At 34.9% G+C, this 23,278-nt stretch overlaps 1 protein-coding gene across 1 annotated transcript; it reads left to right on the top strand.

Annotated features, from left to right (window-relative positions):
- The first annotated feature begins 1,256 nt into the window (after positions 1 to 1,256).
- On the top strand, positions 1,257 to 15,652 carry LOC121322520 (carbohydrate sulfotransferase 3-like). Its single transcript, XM_041262628.1, has 3 exons — positions 1,257 to 2,382; positions 11,908 to 12,145; positions 13,128 to 15,652. Exons 2-3 carry the CDS (start codon positions 12,066 to 12,068, stop codon positions 14,374 to 14,376), a joined length of 1,329 nt encoding a protein of 442 aa, XP_041118562.1. The 5' UTR covers positions 1,257 to 2,382; positions 11,908 to 12,065; the 3' UTR covers positions 14,377 to 15,652.
- Positions 15,653 to 23,278: the final 7,626 nt, after the last annotated feature.

A 23,278-nucleotide genomic window follows, 5' to 3' on the forward strand; every position in this document is an offset into this window, starting at 1 on the left:
ACGAGCTTAGTCTTCTTGATCTTCCTTGAGCAACATGTTGAGTTTTGTCATGGTTAAAAACGATTTAAATTTATTTATTTTTTATTTTCTGGTAAAGCAAGCCTACATGATTGCAGCTAAAACGATATACTTATCACTAGTCTAACGAACTAATGTTTAGTGTGTTAACTAAACTATGCAACCGACATGTGTTATAACGACTGCTGATCTGAAAGTAGTCTGTTATGTATATATATATATATATATATATATATATATATATATATATATATATATATATATATATATATATATGATTTCAAATTTTAAAGTAAATGATAACGAACGTTTTCTAATGAGTAATGTGAGAATGAATTTAATGTTGCTCTGCCTCGTGCTGTTATGTCTAGAATAAACACGAGTCGTGTAAATGATATTAAAATATAGAATGTATTACATATACCGATATTGTTTACAGACATTTGTTTGTATATTTATCTTATATACAGTACACACACAACACAAACATAATATTGATATTGGGTGTATATACAGTAGGAAACACAGGGGATACTAAATTAGACAGCTGATAATGTCATAGTCTTATTCCATTCAGTGGTGCTGCTAGAAATGTAAAACTCACAAAGTATGTCTATCTATGCCCAGTTGTCACACACAAATGGTTTGATTGACATTGGACACGGGGGATATACCAAATTAGAGAGCCCACAATATCCTAGTTTGTGGCTATATTATTTGGTACCCCCTAAATATTTCATGTAGGGGTGCTCCTGGAAGTGTCAAACTAACAAAATAGGTGTATCCATGGCCTTACACATACAAATTGTTTGATGTATTTACAACTAGAAATTAGAGTTTTGCAGAACAAAAAACAAGCATCTCCAGTACCACAACCTGAGGGTTAAAATGAGAAAAACGAAAAAAGCAGCTGTAGGGTCGCAAAATAAAGTGCAGAGATGTCAGAGACAATCAATCGCCACCGATTGTTGCATCAAAGGTTTATTGCAGTGGTCTTCAAAATACAGAGCACTCCGGAGAATAACAGTCACTTGATCAGTAACTACTGTATAATGCCGGGGTAAAGCATGTACATGGGTTATATAGTTCCTACATCACATCCCTTGCTCCTATCAGGGTTTGGCGCCCCTAAACCTATCCCCCCCCCCCCCCCCCCTCGCCCGGTTGCATTTGTTATATTCATTTCAGAAACCAGTTAAGCAAACATAGTACTTCTCATCTGACTCTGACTCACACTAAGGGTGTGATGGAACATTCTGTCCTTTCTTTCACCTTTCACAAGTTCATCATATTGCAGAACTACACCCCAATGATCGATAGTTGATCCTGTTTCGTTCCTTCACAACTGACCACTGCTACCCATGCACACCACTCGCATTTTACACGAGCAAAAGAAGAATCAGCCGTGGCTGTGGGACGATCGCCTTTTACTCTTGAGCAATGCGCCAAGGATACAGCTTTCTGAGGGGATACTGAATTGGGAGCTTACAGCGGACCGAAGCTACAGTCTCATGATCTCTTCATAACTCTTCACCGTTCCTGAATAGCGGATACATTATTTAAAAAATAAATAAATAAATAAATAAAAAAATCCATCTCAAACAGCACCATTAATGTTACAGTAATTTACCATAGAATACATAGACAAGGATGTAACAAATAATGTTTTAAGGTAACAAACTGAAAACCAGTAACACCCCCTATCTATAGCTCCACTGCTACACTTTTTTTTTCATGTAACAGAAAGGTACTTGTTAATAAGGAGGTTCAAATAACAGGAGAGGTGGCGGTCATGTGACCTGGAGCCTGCAAAGGAATCTGTTACAGTGAGCTTCACATTTGTTCAACAGGCTTTTTCGCAGACGGCCAAGTAAATGATCTGGACTATACAAATAAAGACTTTTCTTTTTTTTTAAGAACCAAAAGTATATATTTATGTTACATTTTAATTGTATTTCTTTTTGGTTAAGCTGTGCATCAGTGGTCGACTTACTAAACTGGAGTTTTTTTGTTTTTTTTTCACTTGCAGCATCTGTGGTCTTGCGTTCTAAACTTAATTCACTCTTTGTCGGTTTGATTTTTAAACCGCTCGGAAATTCCACGATGTAAGTATGCTTCACATCTAGGGGGTCGTTTTCAGTATTTTTTTTTCGGATTGATGACAGCGTTTTGGGCTTTGCAGAGGCAAAAAAAAAAAAAAAAAAAAAAAAAAAAAAAAAAAAAAAGAAGTTTGTTACAACACTAGCCTGTGTGGGATTTGGAAATGGAGACAATAGTGATGCTTTTTAACGGGGCACTTAGCTTGCTGCTCTGTTTGGTAGAGCTCTGCTCTGCTGCTTTGTATCCACTGCCTAGCACAAACTGGTAAGTACAGTAAATATTTATTTAATTAACCTTATTTATTTCGACATGTTGTTAAACTGCTGTCAAAGTTAATCGACCAAAATCCATGCATATATATAATATATATATATATATATATATATATATATATATATATATATATATATATATATATATATTCCATTTTTATATTTTAAAACACATATACTATTGCTTTTGTTTTACATTAAAAAATAATTTATTTGCCATGACCACCGTAATAACTTGTATTTGGTTTATTACTTGTTTGAAAGTAATATATAGACGTAATGAACTTTCATATATCTGAATTACATTTCATTTCTTATAAAAAAAAAAGGCACTAATCGAATGAAAACCGCAAAACAACAAACAAAACCAAAAAAAAATGAGCCAAAACATAGACGCAAAGACCTGCGTGTCTGATATAGTATTTAATATATATATTATATATATATATATATATATATATATATATATATATATATATATATATATATATATATATATATATATATATATATATATATATAATATATATATATATATACACACACACACACACACACACACACACACACACACACACACACTACCAGTCAAAAGTTTTAGAACACCTCCATTTTCCAGTTTTTATGGAATTTACACAGTTTAATGTCTCAATGTACTCTGAAATTAAAGCATAGAACAAATAAACAATTGGAGATAAAAAAGAAATCATGGAATTGTTTTCTTTAACAAAATTTAATCTAAATTTCTGACTCATCAGTAGCCACCTTTTGCAGATATAACAGCCGAACACACTCGCGGTATTCTTTCTACAATGGAAATCAAATATTGTTCAGAAAGTTCTTCCCAACACTGTTGCAGAAGTTCCCACAAATGTGTTGCACTTGTAGGTTGCTTTGCTTACACCCTTCTGTCCAGTTAATCCCAAACCAGCTTGATGGGGTTTAAGTCTGGAGACTGTGCTGGCCATTCCATGATTTGAACCCTACCGTCTTGTTCTTTTCTTCTAAGGTAGTTCTGACATAGCTTGGAGGTGTGTTTTGGGTCATTATCGTGCTGTAGGATGAACGCCTGACCAACTAGGCGTATACCAGAGGGTATTGCATGGCGCTGCAAAATGCTGTGGTAGCCGTTTTGGTTCAGGGTGCCACTCACTCTGTGCAAGTTGCCGACTCTGGATCCAGCAAAAGAGCCCCAGACCATCACGCTTCCTTCTCCATGTTTGACAGTTGGTGTCACATACCGAGGAACCATCCTTTCGCCTACTCAACGGCGTACAAAAACCTGCGTGATGAACCGAAGATTTCAAATTTTGATTCATTGGTCCATAAGACCTTCTTCCAGTCTTCAGTAGTCCACTGGCAGTGCTTCATGGCCCAGGCAAGCCTCTTTTTCTTATTTTGCCATCTTAGCAATGGCTTTCTTACTGCCACTCGACCTGTCAAACCTGCAGCTCGAAGTCTTCTCTTCACAGTTGAAACTGAGACTTGCTTACATCGACCAGTATTAAGCTGTGCTTGAAGCTGTTGTCCTGTGAGCTGCCTATCACGCAAGCTGTTGACTCTCAGAAACTTGTCTTCTGACTCTGTTGTGGCTTTGGGTCTGACAGACCTCTTCCTGTCAGAGTTTCCTCCAGTTTCCAAGTGCTTTTTGATGGTGTAGGAAACTGTACTCACTGACACATTGTCTTTCTTTGCAATTTCTCTAAAGGAAAGACCTACACCTTTAAAGATTATAATGGTATGTCTGTCTTCCTTTGTTAATTGCCTTTTTCTTGCCATTATGATAGCAATATACTACTTCCTGTAATACAATATTGTCCAAATAATGCTTAAGAGGGTGTAGTAACACAGTCTGTTCCAACACTGCTTTTATACAGACAGAGGGTCTGTAAGTAATCAACAAAATTTGGGACACCTGTAGGAATTGTTAGGATCAACTTTCAAGGCTTAATTTACTAAGTTGTTAACCCCTTACTTGTTCCCTGAAAAAGGTATTTTTGTATAACTCTGAAATGTACATTATTTTTCAGTTTTTGGTAACCTAAACTTTTTTTTAACCTCTGGCAGTTTACCACTTACCTTTGTACCATTTCAGGTTATTCACTGGACTTGAACTGCATAAATTTCAATAAAAACTGGAAAAATGGAGGTGTTCTAAAACTTTTGACCGGTAGTGTGTGTGTGTGTGTATATATATATATATATATATATATATATATATATATATATACACACACACACACACACACACACACACACACACACACACACACACACACACACACACATAAATATATATATATATATATATATTATATATATATATATATATAGATATAACTAAAACAAAAAACTCCTCTATTTCACCTTATATTGTTTTTTGAGGAGATAAGTGGAATATAAAAAACAATGTTTTCCTATTTTAAATAATATATTTCACCTGAAACAAAATGTTGTTATAAATTCCACTCTTTCAAGAGTATATTTAATAACCCTCCTTTAGCTACAGTGGTGCAAGTTAAGTAGATTCATGGTTACTGCCATTAACTGCCTCAAATTATGTGTGTGTTTTTCAGGTGAAAAATATTAAAATAGGAAAACATTTGTTTTTTTTCTTATAGGTGAAACTTTATCTCCTCAGAAAAAAGATATATAATATGTATAGATAAGTCAGATTTAGTTTAATGAACATTTAAGATTATCTAATAGTTGTTATATCATATATAGCCCATTCTACCATTTAAATTTATCTAAGGTTTTCAACAGACATAATATAATGGGGTAAGATGGTCAGATGTAGTTTAATGATTAAACATATCTTTGTCTTGTTCATCAGAGCTAGACAGGTTCTATGCATTCCACACCAAGTGCCCATTTACAGGGGGAGATACAAAAAGGAAGATGTTTGAGAATTAGTCTGGGTGGGATAATTAAGTCACGCTTACAGCTAAGTTTTTGAGTTGACAAAGCCCCTTTGATGCTCTTGTCAACAGCCACAATATATGGTATTTAACTTTTAACGTTGAGAATACATTTGGAAATAACAGAAATTACACTTAATATCAATCAATCTTTATTGTATACAACCCCTTTCATAGTGGAACACCATAACAAAGTGTTTTACAAGATGCTGTAAATACAAGAAAGCCAATAATACTTCAAATACAGAGAAATGCATAATACATGATATACAGTAAAAAAAAAAAAAAAGCATTGTACATTAAATACAGTGGAAAGTACAAAATACATGAAATTGTACATTAAATACAGTGGAAAGTACAAAATACATGAAATTGTACATTAAATACAGTGCAAAGTACAAAATACATGAAATAGTACAATAATTACAGTGCAACGTGCATAATACATGATAGTAATATAATATGTGAAATAAATACATGTAATAAAGCACCATTTGTGCAGAAAGTACCAACTGATAAAAAATACAAACTAAAAGTGCATTTATCATTCTATAATGCAACCCTTAATTTCCCCATAAAGCCATTTTAGTTACCCTTGCATTCTCAACTACTTCAGAACCTTCGATCTACCTATTTTAATGAGGAAGCACGGTACATTTAGGCATGAATAAACATAAGCATTTTGAATATGGCTTTGAAGTGAAGCTCTTAGTAATAAACAGATAATATCCTGTGATCTGAATGCCCACCCAGGAAAGGAGTTACCTTATCATCTAGTACTTGGTAGGTGAGAATGAGTATCTTAAAATCAACACAAAACTATAGCCAGAGTAGGGACTGAGCACAGAAGTAATATGTTGTGACTTGCTGGTGTGGGTGAGCATGCCAGCAGACAAAAAAGAGTGTTTCAGCCAGTGCAAGGCCTGCATGAGCAGATTATAATGGTTGTACAATGTGACTAATATTACACATGGGTAATGTATAATTAGCCTACTGCAGCTTCCTTCCCATGTCTTGCCCCTGTTTTATTTTCGACTAAAGGCGTTATCCTTTAAATTGCAATGCCCTGCAGTAAGGGCCTATTTAAAAGATTAGAATGAGCTACAAAATCAGAACTTTCTTTCTTTTGTTTCTGGTTAAGTCTAGAAATGTTTCTGTTTTTCAGAGAAATTCAGAATGGGAAATAAGTAGAGTGAAGCAATACTCATCTCGCTAATTTGATTACCAAATTATTGATGACGTTCTCATTCAGCAGGATGACGGTAAAGTTGTAGAGTACTGTGGAGGATAGCATAGGTGCAGAAGCTTTTAGGCAGCAGTACAGAGACTCAGAAGCAGAGATGGCAGGTATAAGCGCTAATGCATGTATTTATTATAATCAGAGAATACAAAATAAAACAAAACACAAAACAAAATTTAGCTCTTTCATGAGCCCTAACTAACACTTTGCACTTAAGGTTCCTAACTGTAAGCAGATAAAAAAACACAGATTTTTATACCTTCTAACGACAGTGTACATGTCTCTACACATATACAGGCCTTAGCCTGAGCACAGACAAAGAGACACCTTTGCAGTGACCTTAAATACCTGGCCTGATTAGCATCAGGTGAACTAGTCCCGGATAGAGTTCTGCCACCCAAACAGAGACAACCATGGGGCTTTGGGAAAAGAAGACAGTTATCAAGTATTGAGCAGATCAAACTGCGAGCGGAGCTTATGTTAATTTTTAAACCCGTCAGCACAGCTTCTATGGTAATATCTCATTAACCATTTCAGATGACAGATTTATATGAAGTAATGTTTACATAAATCTTCTTTTTTTTTTTTTTTGCATTGGATTGGGTAGATTCATATGAACCCCAAGCAATTAGGTTTTTTACATGCAAAGCTGCACGTACTTGTTGGATTTTCATTGCTGCTATTGGAAAACACTGACAGAAAGCGTGACTGTTGTGTCAATGAGCCTCCTTGACTAACATTAATAATTAAATAAACTCAAATCTTTTCTTATATGCATATTGCTATGAGGGAAGTAGAAGTAGTGATTGGGCTGATTTGTATGTTTGCTTTAAAAGAAAACCTCCAGTTATCGAAAGCGTGACTTGAGGCAAACTTTTTTTTTTCAAGTAAAATGCTCAACAGTTTTTATTCATTATACAGAAGCTGTATGCAGAAAAATCACTAGTGCAAAGCTTTACCTGCAGCTTGCCATAAATGGAACTATTGCAAGAAATTCTCATTTTTAACATTCACTCTTCCTGACTAGCAACCACATCACTGACATAATTGTACCCCCTTGTTAGGCTGCCTAATTTATTAATGTGTATCACAGGATTCCTTCATTTACGTTTACAAAGAACAGAAACAGTTTTTGTGCTGGGGGGGAGGGGGTGCAATGGTTATTATTTTCCCAAACTGAAACCGTTTAGGTGTCCAGAAGCGTTTTCATTTCAGGCTTTACAGTTAGCTGATGAGAGGTGCTGGTGTTATTTGTTAAAGAAAGAAAAAGCATCATATGAAGTGAAAAGCTGATGCTTGAAGTTTGAGTTAAAAATGAAATGTGTTGAGTCTGGGATGCTGCATACATGGTTTTCCTCATCCAAAACCAACTTTATAGTAATGTGAGTAAAGAACATGCTTGCTGCCTAGTTCCAAAATGAATAAGCACCTTTTTTTATTACATTCTACTTATCAAAAGCTAGGATAGCATCATGAAAGAAAATTAAAACGTTGATCACTATAAGTCATTTCTTTTGAAAGTTGGAGTGTATGGAGGATATTTTACTCCAAAATGATAATATATATAAAGATATAAATAAATATCCAAATCTGTCAGTACATGTTGAACTAAATAAAAGAATAAACACATTAATAAATACATAACTGTCAAAAATAAATAAATAACTTAATAAATGTCGAACCAGAAATGTAAATCAGCCAAAATGAAATGTAAAAAGCAATTGGGAAAAGTCGAAATAAATAAATAAATGTCGAAATAAATAAACAAATGAATAAATACATGTAGAAATAAATGAATGAATGAATAAATAAATAAATAAATACATATGTAGACATTTATGTATTTATTTCGACATGCATTTATTTATTTTTTTATTTCAACATTTCGATATATATTTATTAATTTTTAATTTTGTCATAAAATGTCCTCCATAGGAGTGACATACCTGTGTCCTGTATCATATTGCAGACTGAAATGGACCCCGATTCACTCGCTTCCTAAATCTGAAGCAGCGCCAGTGTTACAGGCTTATCCTCACCCCAGCCTAATTCTTACCTTAGTATTCTGTCCTGAGAGGATGTACATTAGCCCAGGTCAATTCTCACCCCAGTATTGTGTCCAGTAGTGGAGGCTCCTTGGAGGAGACAAGGGAGGCAGAGCCTCCTCAACTTTTCAAAGGAAAAAAAAAAAAATATATATCTATATCTATATCTATATCTATATCTATATCTATATATATATATATATATATATATATATATATATATATATATATATGTACGAGTGTGTGTGTGTTTTTATTTATTTATTTATTTTTATAGCGTTATAATATAATAATGTTCAATAAAATACAATTGTTGGCTAAAATTTAAGAAAACAAATATTTTAACTTAACCCTGATTCAACATTCCTAAATGAACAGCAATTCTGGCTGCTAAGAGACACGCTTAAAGCACTAGCAGTGGCAGATGGTGTTCTGGTCTTGGAGGACCCTGTTTTTGTTTTTTGTTTTTTACAAAGGGAGGCAAGCTTACCTTCTCCCATTAAACAGTGGGTGCATTCACAGAGATTCTTCGTTAATCATAGGTGACTGTGGCAAGTAGTAATTAGTGAGCAGGTGAAGTGCAGGTGCAGTAATCCAATGAAACAGACAGACAACAAAGTCCGGGTGAAGTGGTTTGTTTATTTGTAATACAATGGTCTGATGACCAACCAGCAAATGATAAGGAGCTTGCAATACCCAGCAATGTGTATTACACAGTAATAATAAAGGGTTGCAGTCCCGTAAATAATAAGCACAGTGCCAAACACAATTAGACACACACACGATCAGAAGTCCAAAGTGAGTGCTGTAGTGCTTGTGGTGAGGTACAATTTATTACATGCAGCAATGGTGAATACGTAGTGCAGTGTTGTCCGGTTTTAGTGCTGGCCGTGGGCGACAGCTTTGGATCGTGTTAGCCGTCTAGTCTGGTGAACAATGAACAGTCACAGAGTTTTTAGACAGACAGACAAACAAAACAAAGAAAACACTCACGTTTTTGTATAACAACAATACAGGTCCTTCCGGTTTCAGCGTAACCATAGCAAGGAATAGATTACGTCGCTTTGTACCCTATTTTGTACCGTCACGCATCACCCCTTGGTAAACGATTGCAGCCACTCCTCCAATCCATGGCTGCCACATCATTTTCCTTCCGGGTCGATGAGTTAGTGCACTGAAGCTTCGCCCCCTTTCTAGATGACCTACTTCCTTTTAACCCTGGGAATGAATTGTCAGACCAGTCAGTCCAGGGTACTCTGTTCCTGTTACTTAGCGCCCTCACAAGTCGGGAGGGAGATTTACCACCAAGAATCAATCTATTTTTGTCACAGTGACCAAGTACAGAAAGTCACTCTTACTTCTTAGCCAGATAGCCATAGTTAAAGAGCAAGTAGCTTCATTCTTGCTTTGATATTTCCATTTCTATTTTATGGTGTTTACAATAATTCAGAGTGATTCTGGGTTATGTTGCTCCACTATTAAGTTATTAATATTTTCATCTGTATCAGCCCGTGCCTGGATTTTGAACTGGCTGTAAAAGTATAGATTGTATGTTATTATGATTTGCTTATATTAATACAGGTAATATGTCTACAGGGATTATATAACATTTTAATATACTTATGACTCATTTCCTACATTCCTCTATGTCACAAACTAGGTGGAATTGTTAAGTCAGTTGGTAGAGGCCCTGGCATAGTTCTGTAGTGTACAGTACAGAGAAATATTTAACTTGGGGATTTTATATTCAACTGTTTTAAATTACACTTTTACCTCACTGTAATAGGCAGTTGCAGAAAAAATTGCAACTGTATATCATCAGGTATTAAGTAATTGAAATCTAAAAGACACGGTTTAAACTTTTTTTTTTTTTAAAGCTTACTGACTGATAGTAATTTTATCTCCAAACTTGGGCAGGCACTAGGCAGAGATTTACTTTGTATTGGATTAGCTATTTGGCATATCTTGCGTGATACTCATTACAATGCCCAGTGGTGAAAGACAACTGGCTTTTGAACACAGTGGTTTAACAAAGATTTGCTTTTCTTGGTTTTCTGATCTGCAGCTTCTGTTTATGGAAATTTATAAAAAATACTTAATGCACAGTTTATCAAGTAGTGTAGTTTTTCTAAATGTGCGAATGGATTGTTTACAGTCAACTACAGTTTACGAAACTGAGGAAAAACAGATGCAGTCAGTTATTGATTCTTTCTGTCTTGCTTGTAATACACGTTCAATTTTTTTGGCAGGAAGAGCCCTATGCTTTGACAAAAGGCTCCAAAAAGATCATTGCAAAACGTTTTTGTGCATTATTTTCTGCTAATCCATACAACCCACTGTACAGTATGTGTAAGCCTTGTGTTTTCATGTTTTGTCACCCACCATTACTCAGATCTAAGCAAATGCATATTTCTACCAAAAAAGAATCCATAACTTTTGATAAGTTACAGGCAGACAGAATGTATAGGCTTAAAATGTATTATAATTTCATACTTTTCATACTTTTGAATGAGTTAGACTTCACTAATCAATAATATTAGCTTGAGGTTTGTGGGAGTGTTAAAAGAAAATACTTGGTGTAAAAATCAGTGCATGTATGCTAGACTAACAAGCTTTTTTCAGAAAGGAATAAACACACACAATAACGTTACCAAACTAGAAATAAACATTGAGCATTTAGTAAACAGATATTGAGCAAACAGTATCAGTTTGTTATTCATGTTTGAATTGTAATTGGTGTTTTTTCCTTTCAGAAAGACTTGGCTTAATGACAATTGGAGCAAATAGCCCATAGTGTTCTATTGTTTACACATGGTTTAAAATTGAGAGCTAATTGTAAAGATATTTTACTTTAATCTAAAGATGGGGGACTTTCCCTTTCTGCTTAAGAAAGTTAACCCTTTAATGGTATGAAGAAAAGGCTTTCTGGCAGCTAAACAAAGCATTTTTTCTAATGATGGCATAACAGTTTGTAGCAACGCATTAAACTACTGTTCAAGTGTGTTTAAGAGAATGTTAGGGACATTTGTTTCTAGTTAAAAGGAACTTTTATGTGAATGAAAGTATGAAACTTGTAGGTGAAAGAATGCTGAAAAATTCTATGTTGTGATGGAATGAAACCGGCATTGATTTATATCAAAAACAAGAGTGTACTTTCATAAAGCAGGAGTGCCCAGCTGTGTTGACAGGCTACCTTATTAAATGCTTGGCAGTCAGTAAATCTAGAATGAATAAATGTATATATTTTATGCAATCAAATAACCCCTTTTCCCTGAAATGCTCCTAAGGAATTTCATAATTTCATATTACAGAATGAAGTAGTTTCCATGAGAAAAATTAGCCCTGCAGTGCATATCGGCTGTGCTCCATGAAGACTCACTGAGCGGCTACAGGGGGGACCTTGGAAGATTGGAAGCATTCATAAAGAACCAGTCTATTGAGACATAGTGCCCTACAACCAAATCTAAGAATGAGGAGCAGATACACAATATTCCTAGTGTTTGTAGTGGCCCTTGTCATCATTGAGAAGGAAAGTAATATAATTTCAAGGTAAGTATTGCTAAGGATGCATCATAGGTTACTTTAGAACATTATTGTTACTTCATTGTTGTTCTTGCTTGGAATTATATGAACATTTAACAGTTATATGAGTATTGAGATTTTGCCTGTTTTAGATATAATATTATGAAGCTGGGTTAAATCGGGTTTTCACTTTCGCATGAATTGAGTGGATTAAGGGATTAGAAAGCATAATGAAAAGCTATTAATTAATATTTTACTTTTATGTTTGAAACCCTAGATAAAATATGTTTATTTAAAAAAGGGGTGAAATATGTAATATTTGACAGAGACTTCTGCCTAGAATGTTGTATATTATATATAGTAGTGAATCTGAAAGCAATAACACATGACAGGATGTTCAAATGTGGTCCAAAATTCATAGGTCTTTGCTGTTTATACCTGCACAATGTCCAGTAAGACAGATTTAGAGTCTTTTTCAAACTGTGCTGCAAGCAGGTAAGCAGGCAAATAGATAACTGCTTTAATGTCATGGTACAGCATTGGATACTGAAACAGTAAACTACTTAGTTTGATTGTTACAATACCATAGCATAAAACATCATCTTAAATGATGGGAATTTATTTTTGTAATTATGTTTGTGTTACCACTGTATATATTCAGCTTCAAATTAATTTTAGTGTGTACCGTTGCACTCCAAATTGCACTTTGCTTCAGATGGATAATTTGGTTCCAGCATTACCAGTCATTATAGAAACATATTGCTTGTATTTGTTATACTCAGCAATACTGTAGAGTTGCAGGGTGTAAAGTTATATTGGTGTTCTAATGCTTACCTTGTTCCACAGCATATATATAGGAGTAAGTCACTTGTGTAAGAGTAAAATAATCTCCAAATTTCAATGCTTATATTGTTATTTTCTGTAAATTTGCTTTAAATATTTAGAGGACGGGACACTAATGCTAAGAATATCTCTGTTTGTATCTGATTATTTCTATCTTGTTTCACAGGGTATCAGACAAGCTAACACCAAGACAGACTCCACAAACACCAATTTACCTGAATGGTTCAGTATCTGTTTTGCTCACAGAAAATGGCTCCTATTCGTCACTCAGTGAGCTGGACTCAGCATTCAAGCATTTAAAGAACCGTTTAGAAAACTACGTTCTGCAGTTTCTGCATCAGGTAGACAATGAGCGGTCTAATCCAAGGAAGCACATCTTACTGATGGCAACAACAAGGACAGGTTCCTCCTTCGTGGGGGAGTTTTTCAACCAACAAGGTAGTAACATGTTTTACCTGTTTGAGCCTTTGTGGCATGTCGAGAGAATGGTAACATTTGAAGCCAGGGGAGCCAATGCAGTGGCGGCATCCATTATCTACCGGGATGTACTCCAGCAGCTTTTCATCTGTGATCTCCATGTGCTAGAGCACTTCATAAGCCCACTTCCAGAGCATCATATAACTCCTTCTTTGTTTCGTAGGGGATCTAGCACATCCCTCTGTGAAGACCCTGTCTGTACTCCATTTGTGAAGAAGACCTTTGAGAAATATCACTGTAAGAACCGCCGCTGTGGACCGTTGAACTTGACCTTGGCTGCAGAGTCTTGTCTCAGTAAGCAACACAGGGCCATTAAAACAGTGCGTATCAGGCAGTTGGAGTCCCTACGGCCTCTCCTTGAAGACTCCCGATTACAGATGAAAATTATCCATTTGGTGCGTGACCCCAGAGCCATCTTGGCCTCCAGGATGGTGGCTTTCTCTTCTAAGTATGAGAACTGGAAAAAATGGGCGGCCAATGGCGAGGTGCCCATTGAAGATGAAGAGGTGCAAAAGTTGAAAGGCAACTGTGAAAATATCCGTCTGTCAGCAGAGGTCGGCTTGAAACAGCCTTCCTGGCTGAAGGCACGCTACATGCTCGTGCGCTATGAGGATATAGCCAGGTATCCAATGCAGAAAGCAGCAGAAATGTACAGGTTCAGTGGGATTCCTTTTACTCGTCAGGTAAAGGAATGGATTCTTAAAAACACTCAAGGCTCCAAAGAAAGTGGGGGAGTGTACTCAACCAAAAAGAACTCGTCTGAGCAGTTTGAAAAATGGAGGTTCAGTATGCCTTTCCAGCTGGCACAGGTTGTTCAAAAAGTATGTGGGCCTGCAATGGAATTGTTTGGTTATAAATTGATTGACGACCCAAAGAACCTGACAAATAAGTCCATTAGTTTGCTAGAAGAAAAGGTGTTTCATTTTACCTATTTATAAATCCTAAGAAAGGGAACACTATTGAAAGGTCTTCACCATAAGTTTAGGCCTCAAGTTCCTTTTAGCATGATATGTGTCCATTGTACTGGATAGGGGTCTGAAGGTTAATGGACTTGATGCTTTTGCCACCAAAGAATTACTTGGTAATTAATTTACCAAGTCAGTAAAGTGGGAAGACCAAAGGAAAGGATTACACTGTGCATTAACTGTACCTTTAAACTGTACAGTTTGCTAAGTAGCAACTGATGTGTTTGACAACCCATGGATAATGTTTTATAAATTCTAGCCCTCATTGTGTCAGATACTGGGATTTACTGGGATTTAAACAGCTGTAGATCTCGATACAGTCACATGTTAGATCATTAAAACAGGCAGAAAGGAAATAAAACCAATGTTTCTAATGATGCATTTTAGTCTCATTCGATCCACAATTTCGATCAATTGTATAGAACCCATTCTAAATTACATAGCAGTTTGCTTGTATAATACGTTAGATGCTGACAAACTGCAGAAGTGCAAGGGTTTCTGTTGAGAGATACATGCTAAGAAAGTTTATTTTTTAAAAGCAAGTTAAATCTATATTTATTAAATAAGTACATTATTTTATTGCAAGGAAGCAAAACTTAACCAAAACGTGCTTTAATTTAGGAAGGTTAGAATTGTGCACGAAAAACAACATGGTTTATGTTTTTTAATTATTTTATAAATAACAGTGTCAAGTGACTTCTTGAAAAAGCTCATGATGAAATTGAGGATCCCGTGAGCAATGTGAGGCATTTGGATTGGATTCATTAGAGAATAGATTAACTTGAGCTTTAAGTCTGCATTGAAAATTAAACCCAAGCATAGGTAAGTGTTGGTTTAATGTTTGTTTATGGCAAAGATTTTGTTTTTGCCTTTTGGAAATATCTAGCACAGAATTAGCTGACTTAGTGACTGGGCCTGTAGCCTGCCACACTGGGATGTAGTGGAGGTGTACTTATACCACGGGCGGTAACATGAAGTTAGGTCTTGGTGACCTACTTTTACAATACTGACCTGATTGAACTAGTGAAGGCTAAATCTTAGGAACCACTGGTTTTCATATAACTATCCATGGTCTATAGAGGACTAGAGGTGTAGGTCACTAAAATAGATTTCACTTGTGCGACACCAAAATCTCAACTACTGAAGATTTTTTTGAAAAGTTGACATTTTGAAGCTGCTTTAAAGACCCTTGAGAAAACTTGAAAATAAATTGCTAATATATATTTGAAGTAAGTAAAGGGGGGGGGGGGGGGGGGGGGGGGGGTTATAGTTGTCTGGTATGTTTAAAAAAACAAAAAGGCCTTACAGAACCAGTCTTGACAAAAGTCAATTGAATCATTGCAAACATGTGATTAATTTCTGTTTGTTTAGTTAGAGGGGTATTTTTTAACTTATTTCAATGTTATATCTCATAGTTGTTTGGAAATCTTTTTTTGTTGATGTTGTTTTTGTTTTATAGCTTAAGGTTAGTACCCTGGATTTAGCAGGGTGGCTTATTTCAATATTTTCAGAACTCTGACACTGTAGTTAACTTGTTCATGGTAGTAGCATGTGGCTTTCTTGGTCTGTTACATATGGTATTTATGTTATTTTCCTAATAACAACTTTGACTGTATCTTCATGAAGCAAAGCACATTTAGGTGGTAGAATCTAAATCTGGGCAATCATAGTTTTTATCAATGACTCCTGTTAAACACCTATGTTTACATTTTAAAAAAAAAATCAAGTTGTGTTGTCTTAGAAGCTACAGTATCCTAGATATCTTAGAAATGGATTTATTGTATAAAGTTAGTTTTGGTCACGCTTTATTTTAAGTGCCACTTTTTTAGTTTATTAACTGTTAACAAATGTTGTTCATATTGAGCTAAGTGTTATACATTAAGAGATTCCATAAACTACAACAACTGGGAGTGTTGTGTGATGCAATGCTGTTACGGATTCTGTTCCCTTTCGGAGAGATGAGGTTAAAAAACTCCATAACTGCGAATGCAGACAAGCCTGGCTTTTGAATGAGGAAATCCAGGCTACTAACTCTAAACCAGTTCTAATATATGTGGGAAAGTACTTTCAAACTGTAGTTCTAAAGTTCGAGTTTAGTCAATCTTGCTTTATTTTATAATCTGTCAAGTAGCAGATGTTGTAAAAGATGTTTCTGTTATGCATTTTTAATGTTTTGGGTAAGTATTTCACATTTGTTTGAAATCTTTATGTGATTAGGAAATTATGTGCAAATTGAAAAACAAAACGGTAACTTTTAAACACAGCCAGCTAGCCAGAAAATACTCACTAGCTGCAGCTGGCTTGCAAAATTTAACTGTTTAATATTTACTTTGTAAACTCTTACAGACTAAATACATTTAGCTAGAGCCACAGGCAAAAATACATGTTTTTCAGAAATACAAGTTTTTTTTTTTTTATATGGGAATGTTTTCATGTGTTTGTATTTTTTTTTAAACATTGAGTGCCTTTGACACTGTTTATTAATTTTAAAGTGGTGGCGTAGGACCAAAGACACAAAACATAGTTTAATTTTTTGGTACAGGTACTTTAAAACATTGGTCTGCTTTTCATGTTCTTATTTTTATTTTTTATGTACAGGTAATAGTGCTGGAGTCAAATTTGATTTATTTAATTAAAAAGTTGAAGGGGGGAAAAAGTGTCTGCAATTTTACTTTAACAAATTATTTAAAAAACAAATCTGTTTGCTATCTCACTCAATGAACCTCAGATCTATATTTGCTATCTCACTCAATGAACCTCAAATCTATAATTGTTATCTCACTCAATGAACCTCAAAAAACAAAACAAAACCCTATAAGATTATTTATTTGTTTCTGAGACAAGTTGCAAATGTTTTCTTATTTAAATTGAAAGCATATGGTAAACACTACAACACTGAGGATATATGAAGTGGCTGTCCTGTCGATTAGCATTGTATTCAACATCTCATGAATATGCTAATCTGGATCACACCTCCAGCCCTTCACTTCCCTCTAAAGATCAATGAAGAATCACCCTATTAACAAGACCATTCTTTTTTTTTTTTAAAAGGGGTGTGTTTAACTTTCTTTCCCTTTAATAGAAACGTTTTGCTGTAAATTTAAACATAGTGGAACCCACATTAGTAACTATTCAACATCTGTTAATTCAATGTTGAATATTTTATGCTAAATTGGTAAGATATAGCCATTGCAATAATAAGGACATAACTAATAAGGAACAGTGTCAATAACCTTGAAAAAAGTCAGTAAATTAGTAGTATAAGTAGTGCTTTAAATTTATGCACATTTATCACAGAACTTGAATACTGTGAATAATAAATATAAAATATATTTTGCAAATACACGGTAAGATTATGAAAAACAAAATCAGCAGGGTATGTATGAATCTTCTGCATTGCATTTTTGTAAATGTCACCATTTCAATGGTATTACCTTTTGTGCATGTAAAGCTTTTTTGTCTGTTTTTTGGTAACTATTCTTAGAAAAAAGCCTCTTTAGGTTATTGTAGCTTGCATTTTAATAATCATTTAAAAGCATTAGAATTCTCTAAAAGTCTATTCGTCCCCTTACAAAAATTCAATAACACACATGAAATAGAATTGCCTGAGAAAACACTGCCTTTCTGTGAGGAAGTCACAGTGGCAATTTCCAGTTGACAATTGAACATTGTTTTCCACATGGTAAAATTATGGGGTATGTCTTTTTTGTCAGGAGCTTACGATCTCACCACCAGCTCCAACAATGACATTGCTGAGACCTAAACAAACCTGTTTGCAGAAGGAGGGGAGGATAATAATGAGGACAGTGTGCTCATCAAGATCTGGTAGTGGAAACGCAGCTCACTTGTCCTGTATTAGTGAGATGTGTGACAGAGCAGCAGTCAGGTTCATTCTAAATCTGAAATAATCAGTTTGATTTAAGATCAGGTTGAGTTAAGTTACTAAACTGGTAATTAGTCATCTTAGTCAAGCTTTTCATACCTTCAGGAAGAGAGCCATGTAATGACAGGGGGGAAATGAATTCATCATAACCAGTTCTGAGCAGATTTAGCATGGGACTGGCTTCTTGCACATGGTCATTTTAGTAACAGATTTAACAACTAAGAAACTAAGTTAAGGCAAACGTTTTAATATAAACAGCAATACAATTTACAAAACACACAGCTTTAACAAATAAATGATTTATAAACCATTTTCTGTATGATCTTAGCAACCTTGCCATTGCTGGGAGACGTGGCAGGCGCTTTTTTTTGATGGCTTACATGCTTATAAATGTAGCTACTAAGTACTATGAAGCCTTTATTGCTTTGATTTAAAAAAAGGTTTTCCCGCACTCTTCTGCTTGGGGGCTTTAGCATGTGTTTTTACTTAACTAAAAACCAACATGCTCGACTGCTTTGAGGCAAATTGTGGGGTGGCAGCAATGGATTACCAATTTTCTCAATTACAGGCGACCGTGTTTAAGCCCACTTGCAAAGCAAGCATTTCTAATTTTAAAGCAGCTGCACAGTAAATGGCTAATGACACCTGCAGTTTTTGGTGGCAGGGAGGATGAATGGTGTTTAAGACTAATTTGTTGTGGTACAATGACTTTTGATGCTGTCAAGTGAAAGCAGTGTTCTAAAAAGACTAGGTGGTCTTAACCCAGATCCTTAGTTGACTATCTTCTGCCTTTATGTAGATATCACGTGTTTCACAGACCCTTTTCTGTAAGTTGGTCTTTTTTTTGTAGGTATGAGCAGATCCCTTTTTTAACTGGGGTTGGTCAATTCTCACAACCCCTGGCCCGTGAATAAAGTAAGACCTCCAATGTCATCAACTATAGACCCATTCCAACTTTGGCTAATGTTTTCTGGTAGTTTATTTATAGTTATATTATCAACATGGGAAGGATGCAGTATGAGGAAAAGCAGACTGCATTTCATTATATTTCTTTTACTTCAAAACTATGATTTCAGCTTACAAAGTTATATTAAGGTTAAAGTCACTTTTAAGTGTGCTGATGTACAGTACCATACACAATTTAAAGTGTCTAGACTGTTGAGTTGTACTGTCTGTAAGCTGTTTTTCTGTATGTCTGAAAGAAAAAGGAAAGTTAAAAAAGAATTACAAAGACGTGTTATAGCGTATAATGCTGTTCCACAGAAACGGAGTAGACCATTTTTAAAAGTGAATTAAAAGCCTTGAAAGTGTAACCTATTGCCAGATTTAGTCCCAAAAAGGGACATGTGTTAAGGTTGGGGTTTCATAGACTTCATTTAGAATATGAAAACCACTTCCCAGGAAATTAAAGGCTTATTTTCCTGCTACTTCTGCATGCAGAGTTGGCCACATCCTGCTGCCTTGTATTATTGTACAATGCCACATCACCACCATTGAAACAAACAGAAAACCACCAATGGTCATTTAGTTAAAAAAAAAAAAAAAAAAAAAAAAAAAGCTGTTGAAAAGAAAGACATAATTTCACTGCACTTAAGTTAGCATTTGAGGTTCATTTCTTTATTGTGAAGTCTCAAAAAACTATTGGGTTAATTAAATTAGTTCTCACTGTCACAGTCTGTGCAGAAGTGATGGGCAATTTACAGTGAATTAATATTGCTTTTACCTAATATTTTTGTAGTAATCAGAGAAGCTTTTTTAATTATGGTGTAGTCTACAGGAATGTATTAGCCTAAGTGTTTAGAAGTGATTACTTCTTACTGATGCACAAGTTTCTTGATCGTTGAAATGATTTTTATGGAGGTATTTTACAAGGTTGCCCTTATATTTCTGGCCACATGTGGGACTTCTGCTCCAGTAAACTGTGCAGGTCAAGTTATGCATAGTTTGCAAATGTAATTGTTTTTTTTTTTTTTTTTAAAGTTGCTGGGTTCCCTCTTTTTTATACTGACTTTCACAGAACAATCAGGAGTCCATTTAGCAGCCTGAGTTAACTGTAAGTTACTGTATTTCTGAAGTTGTTCAGTTGATGTTGAAGGACAGCAAAGTCATCTACATCACAAGCAATTTCTGGGAATTACACCTAAAGCTGTTTTCTAACCTGACTGAGGCCTGTGCTACTGTACTAAAACAGAGACATAGGCATAAATACAAAGAGCTTTTTGTCTGAGGTAAAAGTTAGCATAGCAATGAAACTAGCTTTTTTGCACTGTAGGGACAACACTAAACCCCAGTTGAGGTTATAGGTGAGACTCTCAAAGAAGAAAACCTTTTGTGTGTAAAATGTCTCTTGTATGAGGTTGAGTTTTCCAGCCTTGGTCAAAACCAAACCGTATGGTTGATGAATGTCTTAAGTGTGTTTATGTGTATGTGTGATATGCCGCTAAAATAGGTGTAAATTGTTGATGTGCAGGGACAGTGATATGACGACTGATCCTGCAGGACCAGGCTGGTTACACAGATTTCAGACCAGAAGACAATAATATTTGAGCAGAAATAGCTCTTTCTCTTCAACATCAAGATATACACATCAAATAAAACACTGAACTTCTTCAAGCTGTTGCAGAATTCTTTGAGCTGAAACCCTGTTCGACTGCAGCAAAGCTATCAGCAGCAAGATAATTAAATGCTTAACCAATGCACCACATGCCATCATAATATTAACATTTAAAGATAAGTGTGCCCAATTATGATTAACTGTTACAATATTCTACAACAAGAAGATAATCAGATATGCTTTATAATTGTAATATTATATACAGTAATAAAAAGTAGCTTGCTTCCTGTCCTCTTGTTCACGGATGTATAAGTGTAAACAGTCCACGGAAGGCTGTTTTTTTGAGCCACCAAAAGACATAAATGAATGACTGAGTGATTTAATGGCTGCGAAAGCCATCGAATGACAAACAGTCATGCATTAGTTGATATTTGTAAATTGTAAGATGGGTTGTTTATCTCAAAGAGGTCACCCTCTGGGGAGTGGGGAATTGAGAAAGATTAGGCCTACTATGTTTAGCAATGAAGCAAAGACCAAAATACACCAGAGTAAAAGCTTTAACAAAAAAAAGCACACAAAAATAGTTAATGTATCCTATTGTGAGACTTTCATCTCACGTAAAAACAGTTTATTTTATATCAGTTGTATTGGTGGTATACAACAATTAGTGACTAATACACAAATCTTAAATCCAAACTTCTGTTCTTAAAAAATAAAAAAAAGGGGTTCTATAGTTATCTGTAGTTCTGGTGTAATTTGACACACACACATGAACACATACAACATAAACCCTGTTTGGCTTTAATATGATTGCTATCAGTTATTTTTATGACTTGATATTAATCAGAAGTCAGTTATCATTATTTTGAGATTATATGTCACAGCCCAATTCAGTTTTAAACACAATGTAAAAGTTCATTATATAATATTTCTATCCAGATTATATGTACTCATTATGCATTTTGCCCATCAAAAGCCCAAACACATTAATTTAAATCAATCTATTGACTTTATAGAAGTAAGAGAATACGTGAAACCAGCGCCTTTGTCTGTGCTGCAGTTTTATACCATTGTCCTTATTCAACAAATAATAAAGCCTTTGTAAATTATGGTGAAACCCCATATTTCATAATGGCTATACAACATGTTAAAGGTGCAGTACAAAGTCAGTGAAGACTTTGTACTGGGCTTTGGGGCCAATTTATTTCATTTATGCAGCATATAATATGCTACTGATTGCAAGGTTTCTCCTTGCCTGGGGCATCGTTCATTAAACTTTTTACATTGTAATAAAATCCAGGTTAAGTAACCAATGTTTAGATCACATATACAAATCCAACTAGGAAACAGCTATAATAAGAGCAAAATAATGTTTAAAAATGTTCATTGTTTCCAAATGAAAGTAATATTTTGTAGCTGTTCTGAGAATATTTTATCTGCAGGTTGTTGTTTTATATGTTTTATCTGGAAAATAAATGGCAGTAACTGACATTAGAATGTTATAAATTATAAGCGGATTGGTCCCATGTGGAGTCCAGGAAATGGTCTGGTATACAGTATAATTAAGACAAAATATAGCAGTTCATTAACTAATTAAGTAATGTCCATTATCCACGTTAGAACTTAATTTCAGAATGAAGGTTTGACATGTCAAATATCGATTTAGTAAATAACATTAAACATTTTACAGTAATTGTAAAAGCCTAGTAAAGCATAGAACTGTATAAGCATAGTGCAATCATGGTAAGCAGATGTCTGCATGGTGAATCATGTAAATTAATGTAAAAGATTGCAAAGACATTGGTTATGGTAAAGCCTGGTAAGTACATTGTGCTAAAAACATAGTAAACTCCAAAGTTACTGTACAAATATGACATGGAAAAAACAGCCTTGTAATTCTAGTCATCAAAATGTCCAATGCTCTTATATGGATTTAGAATGTACAGTGGGCATGAGGAGAGACATCTGTATATGTACTATAACTTTGCCAGATACTGTCTATTAAATTATTACATATGATTAAAGTATTAGGTAAGAGTTCAACTATATCAGCTAACAAAGCTCTTCCTGTTCAGTTTATATTTGCTGCAAAAAATATGAAACCAACAAAGCCCCCCCGACTGCAATGTTTTTGACAACAGGAAGGAAACCAATAGTGAAGATATGAAACAGTTAATGTGAGCTACTAGCTATCTAATTTGTCTTGTTCCATTTTTCAACAAGTATTTTGTTTTACAGGTTCGGTATATGCTGAGCTGCAATGAATTGAAAGTTTTGCCAATAGAAACAAACGTGGTGTGATATACTGGGGGGAAGTGGCAAAATAAACCCCCCCAAAAAACAAAGAACACCACAAAAAAACTCCAGTCCTAATTATTTATTTTATTAAAGAAGAACAACACCTGTTAATTTTACAAGACTTAATATTTATTTATTTG

Source organism: Polyodon spathula, chromosome 10 (genome assembly GCF_017654505.1).
Source record: "Polyodon spathula isolate WHYD16114869_AA chromosome 10, ASM1765450v1, whole genome shotgun sequence".
NCBI lineage: Eukaryota > Metazoa > Chordata > Actinopteri > Acipenseriformes > Polyodontidae > Polyodon > Polyodon spathula.

Excerpts from the sequence above, each read along its gene's own strand:
- LOC121322520 (XM_041262628.1), top strand. The coding sequence starts at position 12,066 with ATGAGGAGCAGATACACAATATTCCTAGTGTTTGTAGTGGCCCTTGTC. Across the intron at positions 12,146-13,127 it reads GAAAGTAATATAATTTCAAG|GGTATCAGACAAGCTAACAC; the intron begins GTAAGTATTGCT and ends CTTGTTTCACAG.